The 21864-nt window shown below is 55.2% G+C and overlaps 1 protein-coding gene across 1 annotated transcript; it reads left to right on the top strand.

Annotated features, from left to right (window-relative positions):
- The first annotated feature begins 490 nt into the window (after positions 1-490).
- Positions 491-20330, top strand: SCN4B (sodium voltage-gated channel beta subunit 4). The gene is made up of 5 exons (XM_032428037.1): positions 491-756; positions 8536-8708; positions 9740-9968; positions 12670-12799; positions 16531-20330. Exons 1-5 carry the CDS (start codon positions 696-698, stop codon positions 16622-16624), a joined length of 687 nt encoding a protein of 228 aa, XP_032283928.1. The 5' UTR covers positions 491-695; the 3' UTR covers positions 16625-20330.
- Positions 20331-21864: the final 1534 nt, after the last annotated feature.

Below are 21864 nucleotides of genomic sequence, written 5' to 3'. Positions count from 1 at the left end.
GTGTGGAGGGGGGGGTCCGCAGTGGGCAAGCCCGCACCCGCTCACCCGCTGCAGCGCGGCCAGACGCGGACGTTCGAGGGGTCCCTTTGCGGCCCCGGGAGAGGGAGTCGCTACCCCCCTCGTGGTCCCCAAAGCAGAACAACACAGCCTTCCAACACCCGAAGAGCATCTACTCCCCCCAAAACTATCCTCCTAATTGGCGGCTCAGCGCCTGGGATGCTGCGGGCGGCTGCGGGTGGCCCTGCAGTGCCAAGCCGCAGCCGCCCAGCCCGAGCTGGCGAGGGAGTGGGGCGCCCGGCCTGCTCCCGGGGCTCCCGGGGGCCGCGAGGCGGGGCGCGCCGTGCAGGGTGCGCAGCGGGCGGGGGCGCCCCGGGCTCCGCGGCGGCCCCCGCCCCTCCTGCGGCTGGAGCGCGTCCAGAGCAGAAGCGCAGCGCCGCTCTCCTCTGCGCTCGCTCCGCGGTCCTCCTCTCGCTCCTCCTTCTCCGGCCCGTGCCCTCCGCGGCCGCTCCGGCAGCCGGCTCCTCCTCTCTCTCCCCCCGCCGCCTCTTGCGCTCTCCCCGCTAACTTTCCCGAGCCCCGACCCGCGGCGCGGAGTTCCCCGCGGCTTCGCCGCGCACTGCAGACCGCGGGCTGCCAGCCGCTGCGCCCTGTACCCCATCCCCGCGCCCCTGGCGCGCTCCGGAGACAACGCGACCATGCCCGGGGCCGGGGGCCGAGGCGCAGCCCGGGCGAGATGGCTGGGCACCGGGCTTTTGGGTAAGGCAGCCCCGGCTTGACCCCTTCTCCTCTTTTTCCACCCTCCCCCGCCCCCGCCCGGGGAGGGGACACTTAGAAGAGAGGTGCCTCGGACCCGGTGGGCTTTGGAGTGCGGCATGGTGCCGGAGGAGCACCGCCGCCACCAGGTTCTTGCCGGCCGCCCGGCTCGGACGGCGGTGCTCCCTGGGGACCGCGCGCGTCCCCCGCCCCAGCGGTGGCAGCCCCGTGATTAGTTCTTCGCCGTCTCGGGCGCCTTCAGCTCCAGGCTTCTGGAGCTACCTCTCGGGGCTGCGGCACGGGTCTCCCGGGTTCCGAGGTTTAGGCGTGCTGGGGGAGGGTGTCTGTGCCCTAGGTGGAGGGGACGCCAGGGGGTCGCACGTGTGAGTGTTGGCATGGTGGTTTCTAACCCCTGCCCAGAGCTGTTTGCAACTTGGATGCTTGCTGCCCAGGCATCGGGCATGCACCGATTGGAGGGGGTGGGGAGGGGTGCGCGGGGGCGGAGGGGGGTTCCCCTTCCTCCTGGCCCTTTTTCTGTTTCTCTCCTCTGCCCTCTACCTCCTCCAGTGCCCACTGTCTTCCCTGAGGCTCCACACCAAGGACTGGAGAGGGTTGGAGGGACTTGGAGGATCGCTCAAGCCCCCTTTTAGGAGGGATCTTGTCTCTCTTCTCACAAAGAGATTCCACGGGGAGGCCCTGTTTAACTTGCTCTCAGCTCTTCATTTTTGGGACGAATATGAAGATCGAGGAGATATATTCAGAGGCCACAGAAGGAACAGAGTCTTAATATCTATTAATATGTACATGATGGTTTTGAGTGACGAGCTCCAAGAGATTAGAGAATAATATTAGTCCAGAATATAATCTCCTCATAAACCGTAGCTGGATTTCAATGTAAACTGACTCCATCTCTGGCGCCTGCACCTCTTCCTGTTTATATTTGTCAGATTTGGCTTTTGGCAGCTCCCCTCTTCGGACTGGGCACAGGATGTAGGCATTTGTGCTGCAAACAGGGGGACGGAGCTTATAAGGGCAGTCGCTGCTGTTTCTGCAAATGTAAATAAACCGTATGCGGACCCGCCACGTTGGCACATGGTAGTGGAGGGGGATAGAGTGTTCTCTCACTCAGGAGCCACTGATTTAATTACATGGCCACAGCTAGAGAGGGGACACTGGTGTTTTCTCCTGTCCCTTTGGCACAGAGCTGTGCTCGTTTCACAGTGACCTAAGGAGGCTGGTGCCTCCTTGAGCTCTAAGGTGCCTCTTCACGGGGGCGGGCACAGTACGGCTGCACGCCCGCTCCCCCATCCCATGTCTGATCAGCTCAGGTTCCCACTGTAACCATGGCTGGGGTAAGGGCTCACTGGGGACTTCACATGCATGCAGTCATTAATCCAGCCCACTTATCAACACCTCTGGCTTCCCTTCTGCCTACTGCCCAGTTGGGTGGTGGGATGCCAGTGACTGGGCCGTTAGAATATTCATAGAACCACAGTGGGAAACCACACTATACACTGGGGGAGGACTGTGGGCAGAGTCTTGGTACTTTTCTCCAGGGGGGAGCCCCCACCTCCTCCAAGGACTGCTCAGCTGGGTAGACCAGGTAGGAGCAGGAGCCCATTGGAGCAGGTTTGGACAAGTCCCTGAGCTACCCTCTGGGAACCCAGGAAAAAGCAGAGTGATTTCTAGGTGGGAGACTTGCAGGCCCCAGAACTGGTCCTGCCTACACTGCTCCCTACCCCTCTGGTTTGCAGAGGGAATACCACCAGGGGTCCTCTTTGGACCTTGCCCAGGAGGCCATTGCTGAGGCCGCCCAGGGGGCATTGCTTTGAGCTTGGGACACGGATGCCATCCTTGCTTCAGTCTGGTCGGGGAGATGCAGAGGCGACTGGTCAGCCAACTGGAGAAGCTCCCTGGTAGCATCAGAGCTGGCAGGAAGTCTGGAAAGCCAATATCACAGAGCTCCCCGAAGGATGAGGAACCAGGGTCCAGAGAGGGAAGGCGACTCGCCCAACGTGGCCAATCGATGGTCAAGTGGGACAGAATCCAGGTCTCCTGGGCTCCGTCAGACGGACTTGCCTCCCAGTGGACTAAAGTCGGCTGAGAGGGAAGGTTAGCAGGATTGTGCAGATGAGCTGAGGGAGGGGTGAGGCATGCAGGGATAGAGGCTTGGGGGCCCAGACAAGTGTGGAGATTGGGCACAGAGCGAGCAGTAGGCTTCCAGGGGTCCTCCACCCCCCAGCCCCCTGGCCTCATGTCAAACTCAGCCTAACAGACTGAGACTACAGATTTCTTCTGCCCTCCCAAGATACCCTCCCTTCAGCAGAGAAGAGTTTCCAAGGTTGCATTATTGCAGCTGAGGTTTCCGTGGGTGCCAGTCCCTTCCTGAGCTTGTAACTGGTAATATATCTGTCCTGCCCACCCCTTCCTTGTTCCCTGATTTGCTTAATTGCTGTGATCTGTGTTTAATTATCACTTGTGAGGGCGTCATGTTGCGCAACCTTCTTTCCCTTGGTATGTATTTATTAAGGGCTTGTCTAATGAGAACACAATTAAGGAGAGGGTGCTCAGACCGGCTCAGAGAAAAGGAAAGGAAAGGGGAGGTAAGGAGTTCATGTAGAAGAGGGTGGGAAAGGGGAAAACTGGGAGGAGGGGATGCCCCACGTTTGAATCTGGCCCCGTGATTGGTTTTTTTCTGGAGATGTTGGCCTGTGGGGTATTCCAAAGCCCTTCTGCCTGTCCGCCCCCTGCTGGGATCTGTGTGAAAGGTAGACCCCGGGGCACAGATTCTCCCACCTCGCCCTCTTGCTGAGAGTGTGGGGATCCCTGCGTAAGCCAACGCACCCATTCTGTGGCCTGCAAGAGCAGGGCCAGGCACACCGTTTGGGCTTGTTGGCAAAGCTGGTTTTGTTGAGCATTCGGTAGTTTCTCAGGGGCATGCTTCTGTCTCAGCAAAGCTCCTGAGGGTGGGCAGGAAGTAGGCAGGCTGCCTAGGGAGAGGGAGCTGAAATCTTTCCTTTGTCTCTGGGCCCCGGGGCCTTGGCTGGCCCAGCCCTGCCTCCCATAGCCCCTAGAGCCTGCACCCCAGGAGGGGTCTTGTCCTGCGGCCTCGGCCCACTTTCTGCCTCTCAGCTCTAACTTTGAGCCTGTCTGACTCCCCCGGGGCCAGAGAGTATCAGCTTCCTTATTACAGTCAGCCTGTTTCCGTCTGCCATGCCAGGCAAGCCCTTGGAGCTAAACTTAGAGTCCGGGCCACCTTGCCCCTCTTTCCTCCCTCCCCTCAGCGTGTGTGTGTGTGTGTGTGTGTGTGTGTGTGTGTGTGTGTGTGTGTGTGACGGATCCTTGGATGTGGGAAAAGGTGGCAGACCATTTCCTGCCTTGACATTTGCCTTGGAATGTCTGCTGGGGCCTGAAGATTCTGGCTGGTGGGAATATTTAATAATAGGATTTGCACGTGCTGAGTACTTTTATTACTTTAGTAAAACTTGGGAGTGCCGAGTCAGTCCTCAGACAAACCCCTGAAGGGAGGATGGGAGGGGGGCGAAGGCTTCAGAGAGTTGCCAGCTAGCTGGTTAGGGCCTTTCAGCGAGCGAAGGCAAAGCTCTGGGGCTCAGGGTGGAATTCCACAGGATTCATGGGGACTTGTTCATCAGTCCCATGATGCCAGAAAGAGGCCCCTAATCCCAGATACATACATGCACACACTGAAATTCTAAACAGTTGAAATTCTAAGCAGCTTCTTTACTCCAGGGAAATGGCATGGGAAGAATGACCTCCGTGAGGTGGTACAGGGTGGGAGTACAAAACGTGTGAATGGCCCGGAGACATTCTCAGCTGACACTGGTCATTAAGCAAGGGGTGCCCTGGTTACTTCCAGACCTGTGGTGAAGGCCAGACCTGTCCCCCTCCCTCCTTCCAAACACCATCCTCCTCTACCTGCAGGGTGCCTCGGTCAGAGTGATGGGCTCCCTGAAGCCCCTCTTGTGTTTTGTAGGCCCATGTTTTGGCTTTATAGCAAGCTCAGGAGATAGGAAAGACAACCATCCTAGTTTGGGGGCATGCACGCAGGATGTGGCATTCCTGACTTTCCCAAGGTCAGCAGGCAGAGCGGCCCGCTCCTGGCCTGGCCATCCTACTGAAGCTCTCCCCTGGGGGCCTCTAGTGGATCAACACCTGCCCTTGCTCCCTCCTGTCCCCCCAGCACAATCTCACAGATGAGAGAGCATGGGAAACAGGCCCCCGGGGCTTTCCTCTGCCCAAGCCTCTCAGACACTGTGGACAGGGCTTCCAGATTGCTGGGAGGATGTGCAGTGCAGAGGCCGGGCTTGCCCACCCTCTTTGATGCCTTAACTTGGGCAGGGCTCTGGACTTTTCCGTGAACGCCTCTGTGCCTTTCCTTTGTCCCCTCCAGGCTATGGTGAGAATTGGCAGTGTTTCACTGTGGGAGTCCTGAGTGTACTAGTTAAGTCATCCACACAGGCACACACTAATCAGGAGAAATGTGCATTGTCATGAACTAGACCTTAAAGAAGTAGTCTGTCCTCTGTTCTGGACTGTTCTTTTGCTCTTTTTTTGCTTCTACCTATTTAAAGCAGTTTGAAAGATTTTACTTTTGATGTGTCTCTTTGGTGTTCTTGGATACCCCATTCTGGCTGGGGTCGGGGAGGTGATTTGACCCCTGACTTGAGTTCCCCAATCTGCCCCAAGATCCAGGTTCCTGAGCAAGGGGCGCCAGTGAGTGCTGGAGGCTGGAGCTATGGTGCTCCTTGGAGCTTGGGCCCCCAAGGGAGGCCTGTGGTTATCAGGAAGCTTCTCCTGGGGCCTTTCCTGTTATAGCTCTGTACTCTGTTCCTTAGTTTGGAGGAACAATGAGTGTGGGAAGCAGAGCTGGGGTCTCCTACATCATCTAGGCTGGAGGGTGGACTCTCCTGTCTGGCCCCTGTCCCTAGACCTCTGGGGGAGGTGTGCCGCAGGACAGGAGCAGAGGTAAAAAGAAAGCCAGGAGTGCTAGGCAGAGCTAGCCTCGACAATGTGAATACGACTTATTCCACTCACTGGGGGGGTGTGGCCTTGAGCAAGTTAATTTCTCTGAGCCTCTTTCTTCATTTTGTACATTGAGGATAAAAATAATAACCACCTCACAGGATTAGTATGAGGATTAAGTGAGACAGTGTATATAAAATACCCGTCCTCTCTTAGAGGAAGTGCTCAGTCCCAGCTTCACCATTTACTCTGTGGCCCTGGGTGAGTTACTTAACCTCTCGGAGCCTCAATTTCATCATCTGTAAGATGAGAAAAATTTACACCTACCTCTTGGTGTTCTAATAAAAGTTGACGTTCATATGTGTAAACCGTCTAGCGCAGTGATCCTCAAAGTGTTGCCCCGGACCCCAGCATTCCCTGGCAACCTTTAGAAATGCAAGTTCCCAGGCGCTAGACCTACTGAATCAGAAACTCCAGAGGTAGGGCCAAGCTGTCTGTTGCCCTCCAGGTGGATCTGATGGTCTCTCAAATTGGGATGCCGCTGCTCTAGAACATTTCCTGGCACCTAAGAGCCCATCAGAGAGCGAGGGCTAACTTCTCAGCCCTGATGGGAACCTTGGTGGGCAAGTCCTGCTATATTAGGATGTAAGAGAGGATTTTTTTGCTTTGGGGTTTTGGAATGCTAGAAATGTTTCTTGTTGACCTTAGGCAAGTCACTTAAATCTCTGTGCTTTGTTGTCTCATCTGCAATAGGGACCTATAATATTATGTCACTCAGAGGATGGGGGTGAGGATCAAATGGGCCTATCAGCTATTATGGACGGTGGCAGGGGTCATGATGGAACACTGAGTGTTCTTTCGGACTTTTTGAGGTAAGAGCGCTCCACTTTGCCTTCAGAAGCTAGGGTGATGTGAAGAAGCTGAGAGGAGCCCCAAGGGCAAGAAGCAGGGCAGCCAGCTCTCCTCAGAGCCTTCTCTGTCATTTAAAAAGCATTGCTTAGGGGAGCAAAGCAAGAGGAAACTGGTTAGGGGCCATGAAGGGATTAAGGTAGACAAAAGAAGTCCTTCCTTGGGGGTGAGGATGGGAGAAAGAGCAAGGTTGTTGACCTTTAAAGCAAAGATGACCCTGGCTGTCTTGGGAACAACACCAATTCTGGGGACTGCCTGCAGAGCCGAGAGCAGGCCTGGGCTGAGAGGGGGGTCTCGGGGGGCCCGGCCAGCACACCCAGTCAGCGCAAGCGAGTCTCTTGTAGTCCTGTCTCTACCGTGGGCATCAGTCTGGGGCCTCTAGCGCTGGCATTCTGGGAACGCCTGGCTGGAGGTGCAAGTAGCTGAGAGCAGGTGCAGTCTGGGAGGAAACATCAGGGAAACTTTGGGACAGGAATTAGTGCAGCCACATGGCTGCTCTCAACTGCCCACCAGCTCTTGAGTCAGACCTGGGTTCGGATTTCAAGAACCCCTAGAAGTTGTACAACTTTGGGCAAGGCATTTTGCTCTTCCGAGTCTCACGTTTCCCATCTGTAAAATGTAGGATTAATAATACCCATCTTACAGGTGTGGGGTGGGAATGAAATGGGATTACCCACTTGCAGCCTGTGGCAAGTGGGCCCAGTAAGGGGATCACTGGGAACCTGAGTAGGACTCTCTCTGAGACCTCAGGTGCCCCTTTCACCTCGGGGCAAGGACATCACTTAGGCATCTTATTCTGACGCCCCTCCTGCCCTCCACCTTGAGGTACATTGGGGTCTCCTCCAGGATTCTGTAGGACAGGAGGAGGGCCAGGGCCCCTTACAAGGATTCATGGGGGGGGGGGTCCCAGAGGCCAGGAGTGGAGACTGATGGTTTCCACTTGCCCAAGCGGTGGGGGTGGTATTGACATTCTGGGGAGTGGGTGCGAGGGCAGTGGTGGGGTGGGGGTGCGGGTAGGGAAGGGGAAGAGCTGGGGAGGGGGGCGGAGGGCGCTCGAGGAACGTTCCCAGGACGTGGGCCGGAGAGGGGCTGCGGGGTGTGGGGGCGGGCCGGGAGGGGCCAGCGGTCCTGCGCCCTCTCCATGCCGCCCCTGCTCTCGAGCGTCCCTGTGGTCGGGAATCGGCCTCCGCCGGTGTCTCCCGCCCTCCCTCCCACTTTCTCTCCTGCGATCGCGCTCGCCGCCGTCCGGTGCCGCCCCGTCCCATCCCGGCCTGGGCTCCCTCCTGGTCCCAGGGTCGCGGCCGGTGGCCAGAGGGCGTGGGACCCGGCCGGCCAGGCACGGTTGGGCGGGAGGTGGCCCTCCGCTTCTCCGCCCCTTGGGGCCGGTGGGAGGCCGCGGTGCAGTGTGGCGGCTGCGTTTGCCCATTTTCTCTTCACCGCGAGGGACCTGGCTCCAGCCTCCCCCCACCCCCCATCCGGGAAAGGTACCGGGGGGCCGCGCACCGGCCTAGGGGAAACTCCCACTGCAAACAGGCGGAGCCCGTCCCGCACTTGGGGTGGTGCGGGATGGCACTTGCGGGGACTGCGCCCGCGGAGTAGGGGCGCGGCCAGGCTGCAAAGGCCTCGTTTTCCTGGGTTGGGGTGACCTCTGGTGGTTATTCGGAGTGCCACATGGGCAGCTCCCCGGCCCAGGCCAAGGGGAGAAATCAGTAAGGGCGGGTGGCTCAGGCAGTGTTCATTGAAGAGAACCGTCCTCCCAAGTTGATACACAGGGTGACAGCGACCTCCCTGCCTGGCCACCACTCCTCCCTGCCCGAATGTCCTCTTCCAGAGCTCCAGGCTGGAGATTCCGGTAGGGTTTTCTTAAGGGAGGTGGCGACTGTCACACAGGTCTCTTCCTGCTCCCGGTGTCCCTGTCGCTGGAGGTGTCTGTGGGAAAGGCCACCACCATCTACGCTGTCAATGGCACGGAGATCCTGCTGCCCTGCACCTTCTCCAGCTGCTTTGGCTTCCAAGACCTCCACTTCTGGTGGTCCTACAACACCAGTGATACATTCAGGACTGTAAGTAGTGGGGGAAGGGACAGGACAGCTCAGACTCTCCTCCCTTCCCTAGCACCTTGCCTCTGCCTCTGCCTCCCTTTCCCCTGCTCTGGTCCCTTCCGGACTGACCTCGCTGCGATGGTCCCCGGAATCTACCTTTTGTCATCCTTTCTCCTAGCATTCTTTCCAGAGCCTGTCCAGAAGGATCTAAGTGGGAGGGATGCTTAGATGGTGTTGCCAGAATTTGGGGCTTGTTGGAATTCTTGGCTAGAGTTCTTTGTCTGGTCTGAAGAAATGCCTGAACTTGGATTGCTTGTGTAAAAATAATTTAATTTAAAAAACAGGGGAGTGAAAGACCCTTGGAAGGCTTGGAGAAAAGAAATGAGAAGAGTTCAAATGGGAGAAGGGCTGGGGACCTGGCCCTAGAAAGAAGGGAGAGGAAGCTAGGGAAGAGAAAGCTCTTCTGCAGGAGCTTCGGCAGGGCTGTGGGCTGGAGGTGGGGATGGACCAGTCGACAGGTGTTTAGTGAGTGCTCACTGTGCAGTCTCGTAGGGGACCCGAAGTGTACATAAGGAAGCCACAAGAGACCATCTCTGGATGTGATTAAACACTGGGCTCAGGGCCGTTGGTAGACAGTGCTGTAGGATTGATCCAGGTCTTGGTGGAGGGCCAGAATTCAGATGGACAGGGGACAAGTTGTCAGTAAAGGCTGCGGGTGGTGGTGGTGGTGACAGAGGGAAATGAGAGTGGTAATTGCTGGAGCCATGATGTAAAAGGCTTTTATGAAGAAAGAGATAAAAGCTGTGCTACGTTCCAGGGAGATCTTAATGATAGAAAATGGGTTTAGCTTGAAGCAAGCGAAATTCAGGTTAGACAGGCAGTCAGCGCTATTGGTACTGGAAGGAAACCAAGTGGGGGGAGCACCTCTGGCTGTAGGCTCTCTCTGGACCTGGACAGGGAGGCACCCAAGGACTGGGCTGGAGTGATGTCGTGACCCTTGAGGACCCTGATTCTTTCTTGGCCACCTCTTCCACACCCCCTTCCCCCCATAGCTCATAGACGGGACGGTGAAGAATGAAAAGTCTGACCCTAAGGTGAAGTTCAAAAATGACGATCGCATCACTCTGGAGGGCTCCACTAAGGAGAAGATGAACAACATTTCCATTCTACTGAGGAACCTGGAATTCAGCGACACAGGCAAATACACCTGTCATGTGCAGAACCCCAAGGAGAATAATTTTCAGCACCAGGCCACCATCTTCCTCCAAGTCGTTGACAAATGTAAGCAGTGGGGGCTGGGACGAGGGCAGTGGAGTGGGAAGCACGGCAGGGTACCCCACTCAGTGGGGTCAAATGACATTTCAGCCCAGCCGCATGGGTGTTTTCTTTTGCTTTATGCTTTCAAAAGTTACTGGAGTCACATCTGGGAGCTCAGATAACAGAGCTCCAATACCTATTCTGCCACTGAATAGCTTATGATACACACTTAGCCCCTCTGAGCCTGGTTTTCCTCATCTGCAAAATCAGCATCATCCTAGGGTGCTCGCGGGAAGTAGGGACGGGACATAGGATGGTTCGTGGTGGGAAAGTTCTCTGTGTGCTGATGATTACTACTCTTGTGTATCCCCCTCACAACTGTTGATTGAATGCCCGGCATCACACCAAAAGTGACATGAATGATCCCCAGTGTTCTTCCTTGAGGAATTTACAGTCCAGGGTAGGACAGAAGACAGGTAAACAGAGGACTGACAGAGGGACAGAGCACGTAAAGCCACAGGCAACTGAGATTGGTAAGAGTGGCCGCTCCCCTCTGGAGCTTAAACGCCCGCTGGGGATTGCCGTCGGCCACAGGTGGGACAGGGGGGGCATGAAGAAGCCTGTGGGGAGCAGCCAGGTGGTCACATGACCCCCGACACTAGAGGTGGTTAGAGAAGAGGCTGGAGGTGTTATGCTGGGCTTCCTGGACGGGGAGCCTGGAAGGCTAAGGAAGCACAGAAGTAGAGAAAAAAGGAAGGACCTGCTCTAGCGTCCTGCTTGTGCGGCATTTCTTGGGTGCCTGGGGGTTCACTGCTCTCCTGGATGAAGTGGGGTCCTTGGAGAGAGAGAGATGCCCATGAGTTCACTGTTGGCTGTGCCGAGGGCGGAGACGGAGGCCATCCAGGCAGCTCGCTCTGAGCCTGCAGCCATCTGAGTCTAGGCTGTGTATGGCGTCCCCTCTTCCTCTCTGTCTGGATGTCGTCTCACTTCGTGCTCAGCCTTTGCAGGGGGGAGGAGGAGGGCAAGAGAACCAACATTTATGGAGCATTTTGGGGTGCCAGGCACTGAGTTAGGCGCTGTACCTTACCTTCGCACCTTTGTCCCTCACATGTCCCTTTGAAGGGATCTTTTCTCCATTTTTATAGATTCCTTCATTCATCTAGTCAACAAATATTTGTTGAGCACCTACTTATGTGGCACCTACTAGGTCTATGAACAAGGTAGACAAATTCCTGCCCTTATGGAGATTTCCTTCTCATCAGGGGAGATATGCAGTAAACAAAATAAAGAAGAAAATGATGTTGTATAAGAGAACATGGCTGGTGTTGTAGGGAAAAAACAAAATGGGGAGGGAGAAAGGGGTGCTAACAGTGTCACTAGGAAGGCCTCACTGAAAAGGTGACCTAGAATAAGGACATTTGAGGGAGCAATGAAGATGTCTTTGGGTAGATAGTCCAGGCAGAGGGAATAGCAAGTGCAAAGGCCCTGAGGCAGATACTTGAACATCAGTGAGGCCAGTGTGGCTGGAGCAGGGCAAATAGCAAGAAATGAGTCAGGTTAAGCCATGTTGTGTGGGGCCTTGTTAGCCTAAGTAGATGGGAGCTACTGAAGAGCTCTGAGCAGGAGAGTTAACCCAGAACAGGCTCTCTGCGGGGCCAAGAATAGATGATGAAATGAGGAGTCCAGTTAGGAGGCTCCTACAAACATCCAGGCCAGGATGTCTTGAGCCAGTGTGGTACTGAGAGGTCAGATTCTGGAATTTTTAAGTTAGGGCCATTAGGATTCTCAGGTGGATTGAATGTGGTGTTTGGAGAAGGAAGGGGTCAAGGATGGCTCTAAGGATTTTGGTCAGAACAGCTGGAAGGATGGAGTTTTCTCAACAGAGGTGGGGAGACGGTGAGTGGAGCAGGTTCTGGAAGTCAGCTCAGTTTTCTGATGAGGAAACTGAGGGAGAAGGTTTAAGTGGCCAGTTCAAGGTTACCAGCTCATTAGTGACTTCTGAGATCCTGTAGTTAAAATCCAGACGCCCTGACTCCAAAGTCTTCCTGCCACATAAAAGTTGTTATAGGGAGATTCTTGATTTTTCCTGCGTGGACAAAGGAGGCCCAGAAAGAGGCAATGAAATTTTTTTTTTAAAACATTTTCCATCATTTTTAAGTTTGAAAGCTTTTAAAATTTTTTTTTTAAGATTTTATTCATTTATTTGACAGAGAGAGAGAGAGAGACAGCGAGAGAGGGAACACAAGAAGGGGGAGTGGGAGAGGGAGAAGCAGGCTTCCTGCCGAGCAGGGAGCCCGATGCGGGGCTCGATCCCAGGACCCTGGGATCATGACCTGAGCGAAGGCAGACGCCCAACGACTGAACCATCCAGGCACCCCAAGAGGCAATGAAATTTTTAATGTGGCAGTTTGGGCGGCCAAGTCAAACTGTTAAGGGCCCTGAGTCTGAATTATTCCAGAACTGTGTGTGTGTCTGTGGAAGGGTATGTGTGTGGAGGGGGTGGGGGAAGGAACCTCTTTGTGTTGTGCCTTAGCCTGGTAGATGCCATGTTCCAGTTTCTGCTTCCTGCTGCAAGGCCTGGGGAGGGCTGGGGGCTGGGTGGGGGTGGGCACGTCCCAGAAGCCAGGGTTGGAGGGCTGTAGCCATTGGGCTGCCGTCGTGCTGGGCTCCAGGCGTCTCCTGCTCCCCTCGCCCACCCCCTTCTCTCCCTGCTCTGGCCATACAGTGGAAGAAGTGGACAACACGGTGACCCTCATCATCCTGGGAGTCGTGGGTGGGGTCATCGGGCTCCTCATCCTCATCCTGCTGGTCAAGAAGTTCATTGCCTTCATCATCAAGAAGACTCAGGAGAAGAAGTGAGTTGACTCCATTGCACGCTCCTGTCCTCCCACTGGCCCACCACCCACTCCCATCTTGTGTTGTGGGTGCTCCCAACATCATCTCATTCCACCGTCATCTGCCCCCATCTGCCTTCATCCTTCCATTGTCCCCTCATCCCATCCTCTCTTCCCACTCCTACCATTCTTTCCTGTCTCCCAGCCCTTCTTCCTCTCCCTCCTAGTATGTATTTATTGAGCACAGCGAGTTCCCTGAGTATATGAACTTGCTCTTCCTTATCCTGCTTCCTAATCCATCCCATTAGCTTCTCTCTTTCCGTTTGTACCTCCCCAACCTAAGTCCTACCAAGGGATTTAGATGCCTTGTTTTTTTCATCGTAGAAAAGACAAGATTCCATGTACAGAAACCCTAAAATGGGAAGACCCTTCTAGAGAGGTGGGAGTCTTACTGTGAGATTCTGGAAGTTCACCTGGGGGAGACTAAAAAAAATCTAAAAAGGCTGATAGGGGCTCCCCAGAAGCCCCAGGGACAGCTCAGGCTTGAGATAGACATCTCTAAGGGGAAGGGGAGGGAAGACGGGGAGGTAGAGAGTACTCGCTCCAGGCCCAGAATTGCCAGAACTGTGTCAGGCTCCAGAGAAGCAGGAGTGAATGTAAAAAGGTATTTGGACGTTGTATTTTTTTTTAAAGATTTTATTTATTTATTTGAGAGAGAGAGAGAGCACGCATGAGTCGGGGGAAGGGCAGAGAGAGGGAGAAGCAGACTCCCTGCTGAGCAGGGAACCCAATTCGGGGCTTGATCCCAGGACCCCAGGTCAGTCTGCATTCCACCTGAGCCAAAGGCAGACGCTTAATGGACTGAGCCACCCAGGCGCCCCTGGAAGTTGTATTATCAGCAAGAAAGATGAGAGGAGGCTTGGAGCCGAGAGGGGGACAGCGGCAAGGAGATTCAAGGGGGAAGGGATGCTGCTCTGTTTCTGTTCCCATCATTCTGCTTTGTTGAGAAGAGGGAATTAGGCTGGAAAGGACAGAAATTGTGCTGGTAAGAGGGGAGGGAAGCTGAAAACAGGGGGATATTAAGGGGACGGCTCGGAGAGTGGAGAGTGGGAGGCATTGGCTGAGATGAAGAATTCTGGGATTGTCTCCCTGCATCATGGCCAGGGTTTTGGAGATTTTGAGAGGGGCCAGGGGCATGGAGTTAGACCAAATTCTCTTTTTAACAACCAGTTTTGCTATTGATGGTTAGCAAAATTGGAGAGCAGATTATCCAACCTGTGGTTTAAAAGCACCTAGAAAAGAAAACAGTGATCCTCGGGAGCCGCCATGGGCTCATCAAGGACAAGGCAGACCAAACATTTTCTTGCTAGGGCACTGGTGGATCAGGAGATGGCTACGGATGATAACACCTCTTTTCATTCATCGAATGCCTACCATGTGTTAGGTACTCTGCCAGGTATTTATATGATAGCCACAATTTTTATTTTACAGTTGAGCAAGGTGAGGCTCAGAGTGGTGACGTGGCTTGCCCAAGGCCACACAGCTAGAAAGTGATAGACCTGAGATTTGCATCCTGACTTGTTTGGCTTCAAAGCTTTAACCACTTTCACCATACCCTACTGATTCGGGGAGTATATCCAGAGTTCATTCATTCCTTCTTTCATTTGATGGCTGTTTTTGAGGTAGTGTGTGCAAGGAACTGTACCAGGTGCTGTAGGAAATTCTGGAAGGAATGAGATTCTGCCCTTAAGTAAAGAAGACAGGGTGTGTATGCAAATAAATGTAAGACAAGGTAGAGAGGATGGGTGCCAGCAAAGAGGTGCAATAGAATGCTCCAGGGGTTCCAAAGAAGGTGGAACACTAGGGAAGGGTTTTTGGCCAAAGGACGTTTGTGGTAGGCCTTGCAAGATGGATCTAATGTAAGCCCTGGGGAGGGTGAGGAGAAGGGCGCTGCAGAACTGCTGAGAGCAGAGGCAGAGAGTCTAGGAAGAGACATGTGTCTGGAGAACAAGGTGTTTTGTCGGTCGAGAGAGTAGGGGGAGCGGTGGTGGGGAAGGAGAGAACAGGCCTGCAGAGGGCATTGGGGGGAGATCCCTGGGGAGCTGGGAGTCCAGGTTGAGATTGGCTTTCTTCCTGGGTGCAGTGGAGCTCTCGAGGGCTTTCAGGGCCTGGCATGATCAGAGGGCTTTGGAAGAAAGAGTCTGGCCTTGGTGAGCACAGGGACTGGGTAGGGGGAGGCTGGAGGTGGGAGACAGACCACAGGGAAGCCTGAGAGGGGTCGTCTGAGCGCGAGGAAAGCCCGCATGAACAGCAGAGATCAGGTGGCTTCCCGAGAAGAAGGGAGGTGTTGGACAGCATCGCAGGATCAGTTCTGGATTTCCACTCGTGGGGGCAGTTCCCTTTGTCTGTAATGTCTCCTCCCTCCTCTCCTGTTCATCTTTGTTGGTCTCAACTTCTGTGACATGTCCGAAGAACCCTCCCTGATCCCTAGAAGGAGGCTTCCTAGGTGGATCCCTCCTTGGTAAACCCTTCATCCTATCATTTATCACATTGTATTGTGGTTACTTATTTAATGTCACATTCTCTGGAAGACTGTAAATTTCCTGAGAGCAGGGAGTCTTCTAGTCTGACACAGTGCTTGGTACCCAGCAGATTCTCAGTAAAGAAATATGGAGTGCTTGGGAGCAGAATTAGGTGGATAGGAACTGTCTGGGTTGACTATACCTTAGGTATAGAGATTGATCAATCGATCGATTGATAGATCCATCTGAATAGAGGTCTTTAGTGGTATGCCACAGGGCTCTGCTTATTCATTGTTACTAAGATTTGAATTACGCCAGGAATGATATCAGGTTTTCAGGAACCTGGTGACTATGTTGGAGAGCAAAACTGGGATCTAGGAGGAGCTCAAAGGCTGGAGCTATGGACTAAATTGTGTAAGACAAAATCGATGAGGACAAAATAGTAAGTCCTTCCTGAAGGCCTCAAAGCCGGCTACACAAGTCCAGGGTGAGGCTGAGATAGTTTAGCCACAGCGGCCGTGAAACAGGCTCGGAAGTTTTCCCGAGCAGAAAGCTCGGAGTGATGTAGCCCCGGAGAGCCCTGCACAGCGTGGGCGCTGGCGGTGAGGTGGGCCATACTCACTCCGGAGCCAGGGTGGTGAACCTCCCCGGGGGGGTGTCTTCCCACGTAACCATCCCTCCTTCCTGCTGCTGTCTCCCCCGTCCCACCCCACCCTGCCCACACCTGCCTTCCTTGCTGCCAGATCCTCTGTCGGGAGCACTCTCCTCCCTCCTATCACAGCCAGCCCAGAGAGGAGGGGCCTGCCGGGGTCTGGGGCAGGAGCTCTTTGCCCTTGCACGTACTGCGGCCCGCACCCTTCCCCCTGGGTTGGCACGGCCTGGGAATTAACCTGGTTTGGCTTCCCCTGAGCACTGATCCCTGCGACTAGCACCTGGTTGGTGCCCTTGCCTTCCGCCACGCTGGGACGACTAGGTGATGGTGGGTCTCACTGGGTCCTGTCTGCGTGCCAGGCACTGCTCTCGGTGCTCACTGATGCCTCACGGCACCCCCACGAAGAAGGCGTCATTGTCACATCCATTTTATAGATGAGGAAGCCGAGGCCCAGAGAGGTTGGGTGACTTGAGCTCTTGCCACCTTTGGGAGAGGGCGCGGGGCTGGCCGCGGGGCCCAGGCTCCTGTCCACAGCCGACCCCTTACTCTGGCCCCTCTCCTCCTCTCTCCCTCTCCAGGAAGGAGTGCCTCGTGAGTTCCTCAGGGAATGATAACACAGAGAATGGATTGCCTGGCTCTAAGGCGGAAGAGAAACCACCAACCAAAGTGTGAGCCCCCGCTGGGGGCCAAGCAGCCGCCCGGGCCTCACTTGCTGATGATGAACTGATGCTTGAGCCACGTCCGTGAACCCACGTGCCTGAGACACCTGCTGCTTGGCTCCAACTGCAGTCTTTCTGGGGAGAAACTGGGGTCCTGCCCAGCCTGCCCACCCCCTCCCAGCCAGGGCTCCCCAGGGATGAGGGCTGGCCAGGGGAGGGGGCCTGTGGAGAGTTCAGGAAAGGAAAGGAGGGCTGGGTGGTGTGGAGGGTGGGTCCCCTAATACATGGGGTACCTGGGGTCTTCTTTAGTCTCCTCACCCTGTATGAGCAATACCTTGGTTTTCCTCCAGATTTCTCTTTAAGAGAGGCTTGGGGGGATCAGCGAGGCCTGCCCTAGTAGCCGGACCCCAGTGAATAATAGTGGGGAGATCTGACCCTTTTGGTGGTGGATGTGGCCTAGAGGACTCTGTACGGGATCCGGGGTGGGAGCCTGCTGGAGGGGGCCCTATAGTGAGAGGCTTTGATGGATACCTGATCCCCCAGGTCCCTCTAGTAAGGCGCTTCCCTCCCCCCGCCACAAGGTGTCTGGCAGCCTCCACCCCATCTCCACCCCCCAGACCCTCTGCCCCCCCGCCCCCCTGCTGCTTGGAGTCTGTGAACCCTCCCAACTAGGGCTGGCTACCTTGGTCTTGGGGTCTCGGCCCCCCAGCCTGCTCCTCTGATCTCTGAGCTCCTGAGGGGCTCGTGAGGAGGACCCTCCAGCCTTCCTGGAGCACTGGGGCACTGCCTATGCCTTTCCTAGCATTTCTCCTTGGGGAACCAGGACCGCAGAGGTGGGCGAGCCCATGTCCAGGGTCTCTTGGCCCCTGGGATGCCCACCCCAGCCCCACCAGTGCTGGCTGCCCCTTCTCCTCGGCATGGCCGGCCCATTGCCGCCCCTGGGAACTCCTGAGCTTGCCTCTTTCCCTGATGCAGCAGGGGGCATCATCTTGCTTGAGGTGTTGTACCCTCAAACCCTCCCCTCCCTTGGGTCATGCCTCCTGTGCCCATGCTCATCCATCATACCTTCTCCCCTGGCCCAGGGTTGTTCACCTCCAACCCGGGGTCAAGGGCTTGCTTTCACCTCAGGGATCCTCCTGCTTCAGAAGAGGGGGCCCTTGGGTTTTCTGGCTGCTTCCTGTTCATCTGTGTCACCCCCCCACCCCCGGGGTTGGGGAGGAGCAGGGAGAGGGTGCTCAGTCTTCCTTTGCTTTCCTGAGAACTGGTTTGCACACCCCTGTGTGTGGGGCTGGACTGTGCCTTAGCTCCTCGTGTCCTGGCTCATCCCCTCCGTCCCCTCTCCAGCTTTTGTGTGACGGCCAACCCTGGTGTGCCACTCTGAGGGGTCCCTAACCTGCCTCCCCCCAAGGCCATGCTGGGGACCAGGGAGCTGGGGTGGTGCCACCCGCGGCCCCCTGGACAGTGATGGAATCTTGGAGCTGTCGGGCTCCCCGATAGGGAATGCGGTGGTGGTGTCCCCGGGGGGACGGGAGGGATGAAGTGAGCCGTGCGGTGATAACAGAGGCCTCCACCATCTGCTCCTGCTGGCTCGCTCTCTGACACTCTGTCCTCTGGGCCTGGGACGGATGGGAGGGCAGTAGCCCCCTTTCCCAGAGGTTATGGGGACTGCCTCAGGATTCTCCCTGTCAAAAAGTGGCTGCAGGCTTCCCGCAGGGTGGAGGTAGAGGAGACTGAGGGGCAGTAGCTCCTGCAGGTGCCTGGCTGAGGCCCTCACCCCTCCTGATGGGTTCGCAGGGTCCCACCCTGATCTGCCTCCAGGGCTCCCATCCTTGTCCCCCCCCCAGAATCTTAGGCTCAGGCGCAGATTTTCCCGGTTTGGGAGCAGGCAGACTGGAGCTACCAGCCATTTGAAAAATTTCTTGTGGCCACCTTCATGAAAACTGCTTTCTTCCCCCTTTCCCAGTGCTAACATTTGAACGAGCTGAATCGCCTGGGCTCCTCTTACTCTCTTCAGAGGAGGCCAGGGCGTACAGAGCAGGGGGGCGGTGGGGGAAGAGCATCATCCTCTCCACTCCTGGGTCTACTGTTGACTGATAGGTGGGTCATGCATCTTCTCTGGGCTCAGCTTTTCCCATCTATAAAGTGGGTGTAATCATACATACCTACCTCCCAGGATTGTTGTGGGGCTTGGCAAGTTTTTGTTTAAAAAAATCTTTTTGGCTCGGAAAGGGATCTAGGAGGCCAAGCATTATAATTGGAGGAATTGTTCCAAGTCTGTCCTGTCCTCACCTCTGTGTCCCATCCCTAGGAGACACACACACAGACTCACACACATGCACACACATGCATGCACTTTCTCTTTCTCACTCACTCTTGCTCTCTCTCTCTCTTCCCACTCCTCCCCCTTGGAATTATTTTAGTCTTTGTAATATTAGAAACCTTGGCTCTGATGCTTAAAGCTTCCTATCCATGGCTTTTGTTTGGGAGTTTTCAATAGAGGTGGCATAATAGGGACTGTAGGGGGACATTTTTGGTGGTCCCAATGCCTGGGGGCCCTATGGACATTTAGTGAGTGCTCAAGAATGCTCAGTTTCATCCCCACAACAGAGAATTGTTCTCCGCAGCGCTGGGGTGATACCCATGGAGGAACACTGGCATGGATTTGCAATAGAATGTCTATGGGCAAAGCCATCTTCCCAGGAAAAGCCTCAGTGGGCGCAGATCTCCGGGGGCTGGTGAGGGTGTTTCCAAGGCTTGTGGGTTAGAGAGAGCCATTTACAGAATTGATCTTGGGAGCCCTGCAGGCATGCAGCTGTGCTGACAGTAAAGTCAGGGAGACCCAAGACAGAGTCTTTCCCAGCTCCCCATCTTTGACCTTGAAATGGGACCTCAGCATTCCAGGCCTTGAGTTTCTCCCTGGGTAGGAATTGAGCAAAAGGCCATCAGAATGAACCCATACGGCTAGAGTGGTCTGGGAGAGGGGCCGATGGAGCTCAGGCTTTTCCTACCTGGCTGGGTGACCAGGAGGTGAAGTGAGGGGTGTGACAGCATGCCCCAGAGATGGTGGCAGGTGAGGGTGTGCGTGTGGAGGTGCATGCCTGCGGCCTGGGGGACTGTGCATGGAAGCGGGGATGTATGGAGGTATGTGTGCCTGAGATGGGGGAGACTCGGCACATTTGGGGAGCCATCTTCCCTGGCCTGAGCAATACCTGTTGGGACACCAGGAGCCTGAGAAAGGATAAGAGACTGAGGGGAAGACCAGCCATGCTCTTTGGTTCCATGACTCCATGACTCCCTCCCACTGTTATGGACAGCTGCCAGGAGTGCTGGGGGAGGGAGGGCCGGGAGGGGAACGTCTCGAGAAAACCCTACAGCTTGCTTCACCTTACTGTGTCCCAGGTTGGAGTCCCTCCCCTCCCACCTCCCACCTGATATTCAGAGCTTTTGACTATCTTATGCATGGTTTATTCTTCTGGCTTGGATGACAATACCCATAGTCTTTTTTATATAACTATAGATCAAAACAATGCAGCGATGTGTCTGGGAGGCCTCTGGTCCATGGGTGCCTCTGGGAGGCACAGATATGCACACCCCCAGCAATGACCTGTGTTCAAGCACAGAATGGATGTGATCAACTATCTTGCCTTTATAACACGTTTGGCATTGTAGAATTTTATTTAGCTTTGCCTGGGATGAAATAAAAATTATGTTTAATAGAAATGGCTTGGGTTTTCCATCTTTGGCTTATTGGGAGTTGGGTTCCGGTTTTATTACTTGCCAGCTATAACTGGGACAAGTTCCTTTTTTTTTTTTTTTAAAGATTTTATTTATTTATTTGAGAGAGAATGAGAGACAGCATGAGAGGGAGGAGGGTCAGAGGGAGAAGCAGACTCCCTGCCAAGCAGGGAGCCCGATGTGGGACTCGATCCCGGGACTCCAGGATCATGACCTGAGCTGAAGGCAGTCGCTTAACCAACTGAGCCACCCAGGCGCCCTGGGGCAAGTTCCTTTACTTCCCTGAGCCCCAGTCTCCTTGTCTAAAATGTTACCTGCCTAGGTAGGATCACACATGGAAAACGTTGAAGAATGTGTAGCATGTTTCCAGGTATTCAAGTATATTAGTGCTGACCCCTTCTCTGGAGAAGTTGGAAAGCTGGCCCTTGAACACTGGAGTCATTGCCAGGGCCCTCCCTGGACCGCTGACCTTGGTAATGATCCTGGTACCACCAAATGCCTCGCATCCCGTTCCCCGGGGCCCCCTGCCCCAGGTTAATATTTAGAAACAGGTGAAATTGGCTTGAAATGAACAAGGACAACCTCGAAGAGGAAAAGCACAGGACAAACACCGCGTGGTGTATATGAGCACCCCGGGCTTTGCTTGGCTGGTTCCTCCAGCTGGCTGGTCCGGGGCACAAGCTCTCTGGCGGTAAGGGAGGAGAGGAGTTTTGGCTTATACCTCAGGAATGACCCTACCCATGCCCACTTCATATTACCGATCTCAAATGCTCTGAACATGGTTTACCCAAGCACTCCCGCCTCCAGAAGAGTTTCCGGAATTGGGGATATGTATGAATGTGTTCAGGCCAGCAAGGGTAGAAGAGTCTTCTATGCCTGCCTGTTTCCTCTCACACCTGAAACCGTTTGATCAGCAAATCTCATCGGCGCTATGTTCCAAATACGTCCTGAACTCAATCACCTGTTACCCCCTCCTCCGCGCAGTCCGGGAGCACGCCGCGATTGGCTCTCACCCGGATTCCCACAGTACCTTCCCTCACTGCTCTTCCTACTTCTGCCCAAGCCCGTCCTCGGTCTGGTCTCTCGAGTCGTCCTTTCAAAACAAAATGAGATGATGTCATCTGTGCTTCCAGACAAGACAGAGACTTGGGGACCGTGTACCGCAAACACCTACGGAACTGGAAAGAATAGTCGATATGGCGGTTTTCAGACGTAGGACCGCAGGGGAGGACGGCGACTCCTGAGGGGGCCAGACAAGCGAGGTAGCCCTACTACTGGCCGAGTTTACCGCCTGAAGAGGATTTCCTGGCCGCCGTGCAGGGAGGGGACCCCTGGCTAAGGCCGGCGGCTGAGTTCACGGGAAACTGGAAGGTGAAGGCCATTGGAATTCCCAGGGCCAGACCCCCGCCCAGGGTCCTCGCGAGTCTTCAGCGGATACTGACAGCGGCGTGGGCGGAGACCACGTGACGCCGGCAAGACCCACCCGAAAGGCATGGGGGGGGGATCCTGGGGCTGACA

The sequence above is a fragment of the Phoca vitulina genome, unplaced genomic scaffold (assembly GCF_004348235.1).
Source record: "Phoca vitulina isolate PV1807 unplaced genomic scaffold, GSC_HSeal_1.0 scaffold38, whole genome shotgun sequence".
In the NCBI taxonomy this organism is placed as follows: domain Eukaryota; kingdom Metazoa; phylum Chordata; class Mammalia; order Carnivora; family Phocidae; genus Phoca; species Phoca vitulina.
Note: the sequence above shows the minus strand (reverse complement) of the source record. Positions and strands in the feature narration are given on the sequence as shown.

Coding starts and splice junctions, on each gene's coding strand:
- SCN4B (XM_032428037.1), top strand. CDS start 696: ATGCCCGGGGCCGGGGGCCGAGGCGCAGCCCGGGCGAGATGGCTGGGC. Junction 757..8,535: donor GCTGGGCACCGGGCTTTTGG/GTAAGGCAGCCC, acceptor ACTGTCACACAG/GTCTCTTCCTGCTCCCGGTG. Junction 8,709..9,739: donor CCAGTGATACATTCAGGACT/GTAAGTAGTGGG, acceptor TTCCCCCCATAG/CTCATAGACGGGACGGTGAA.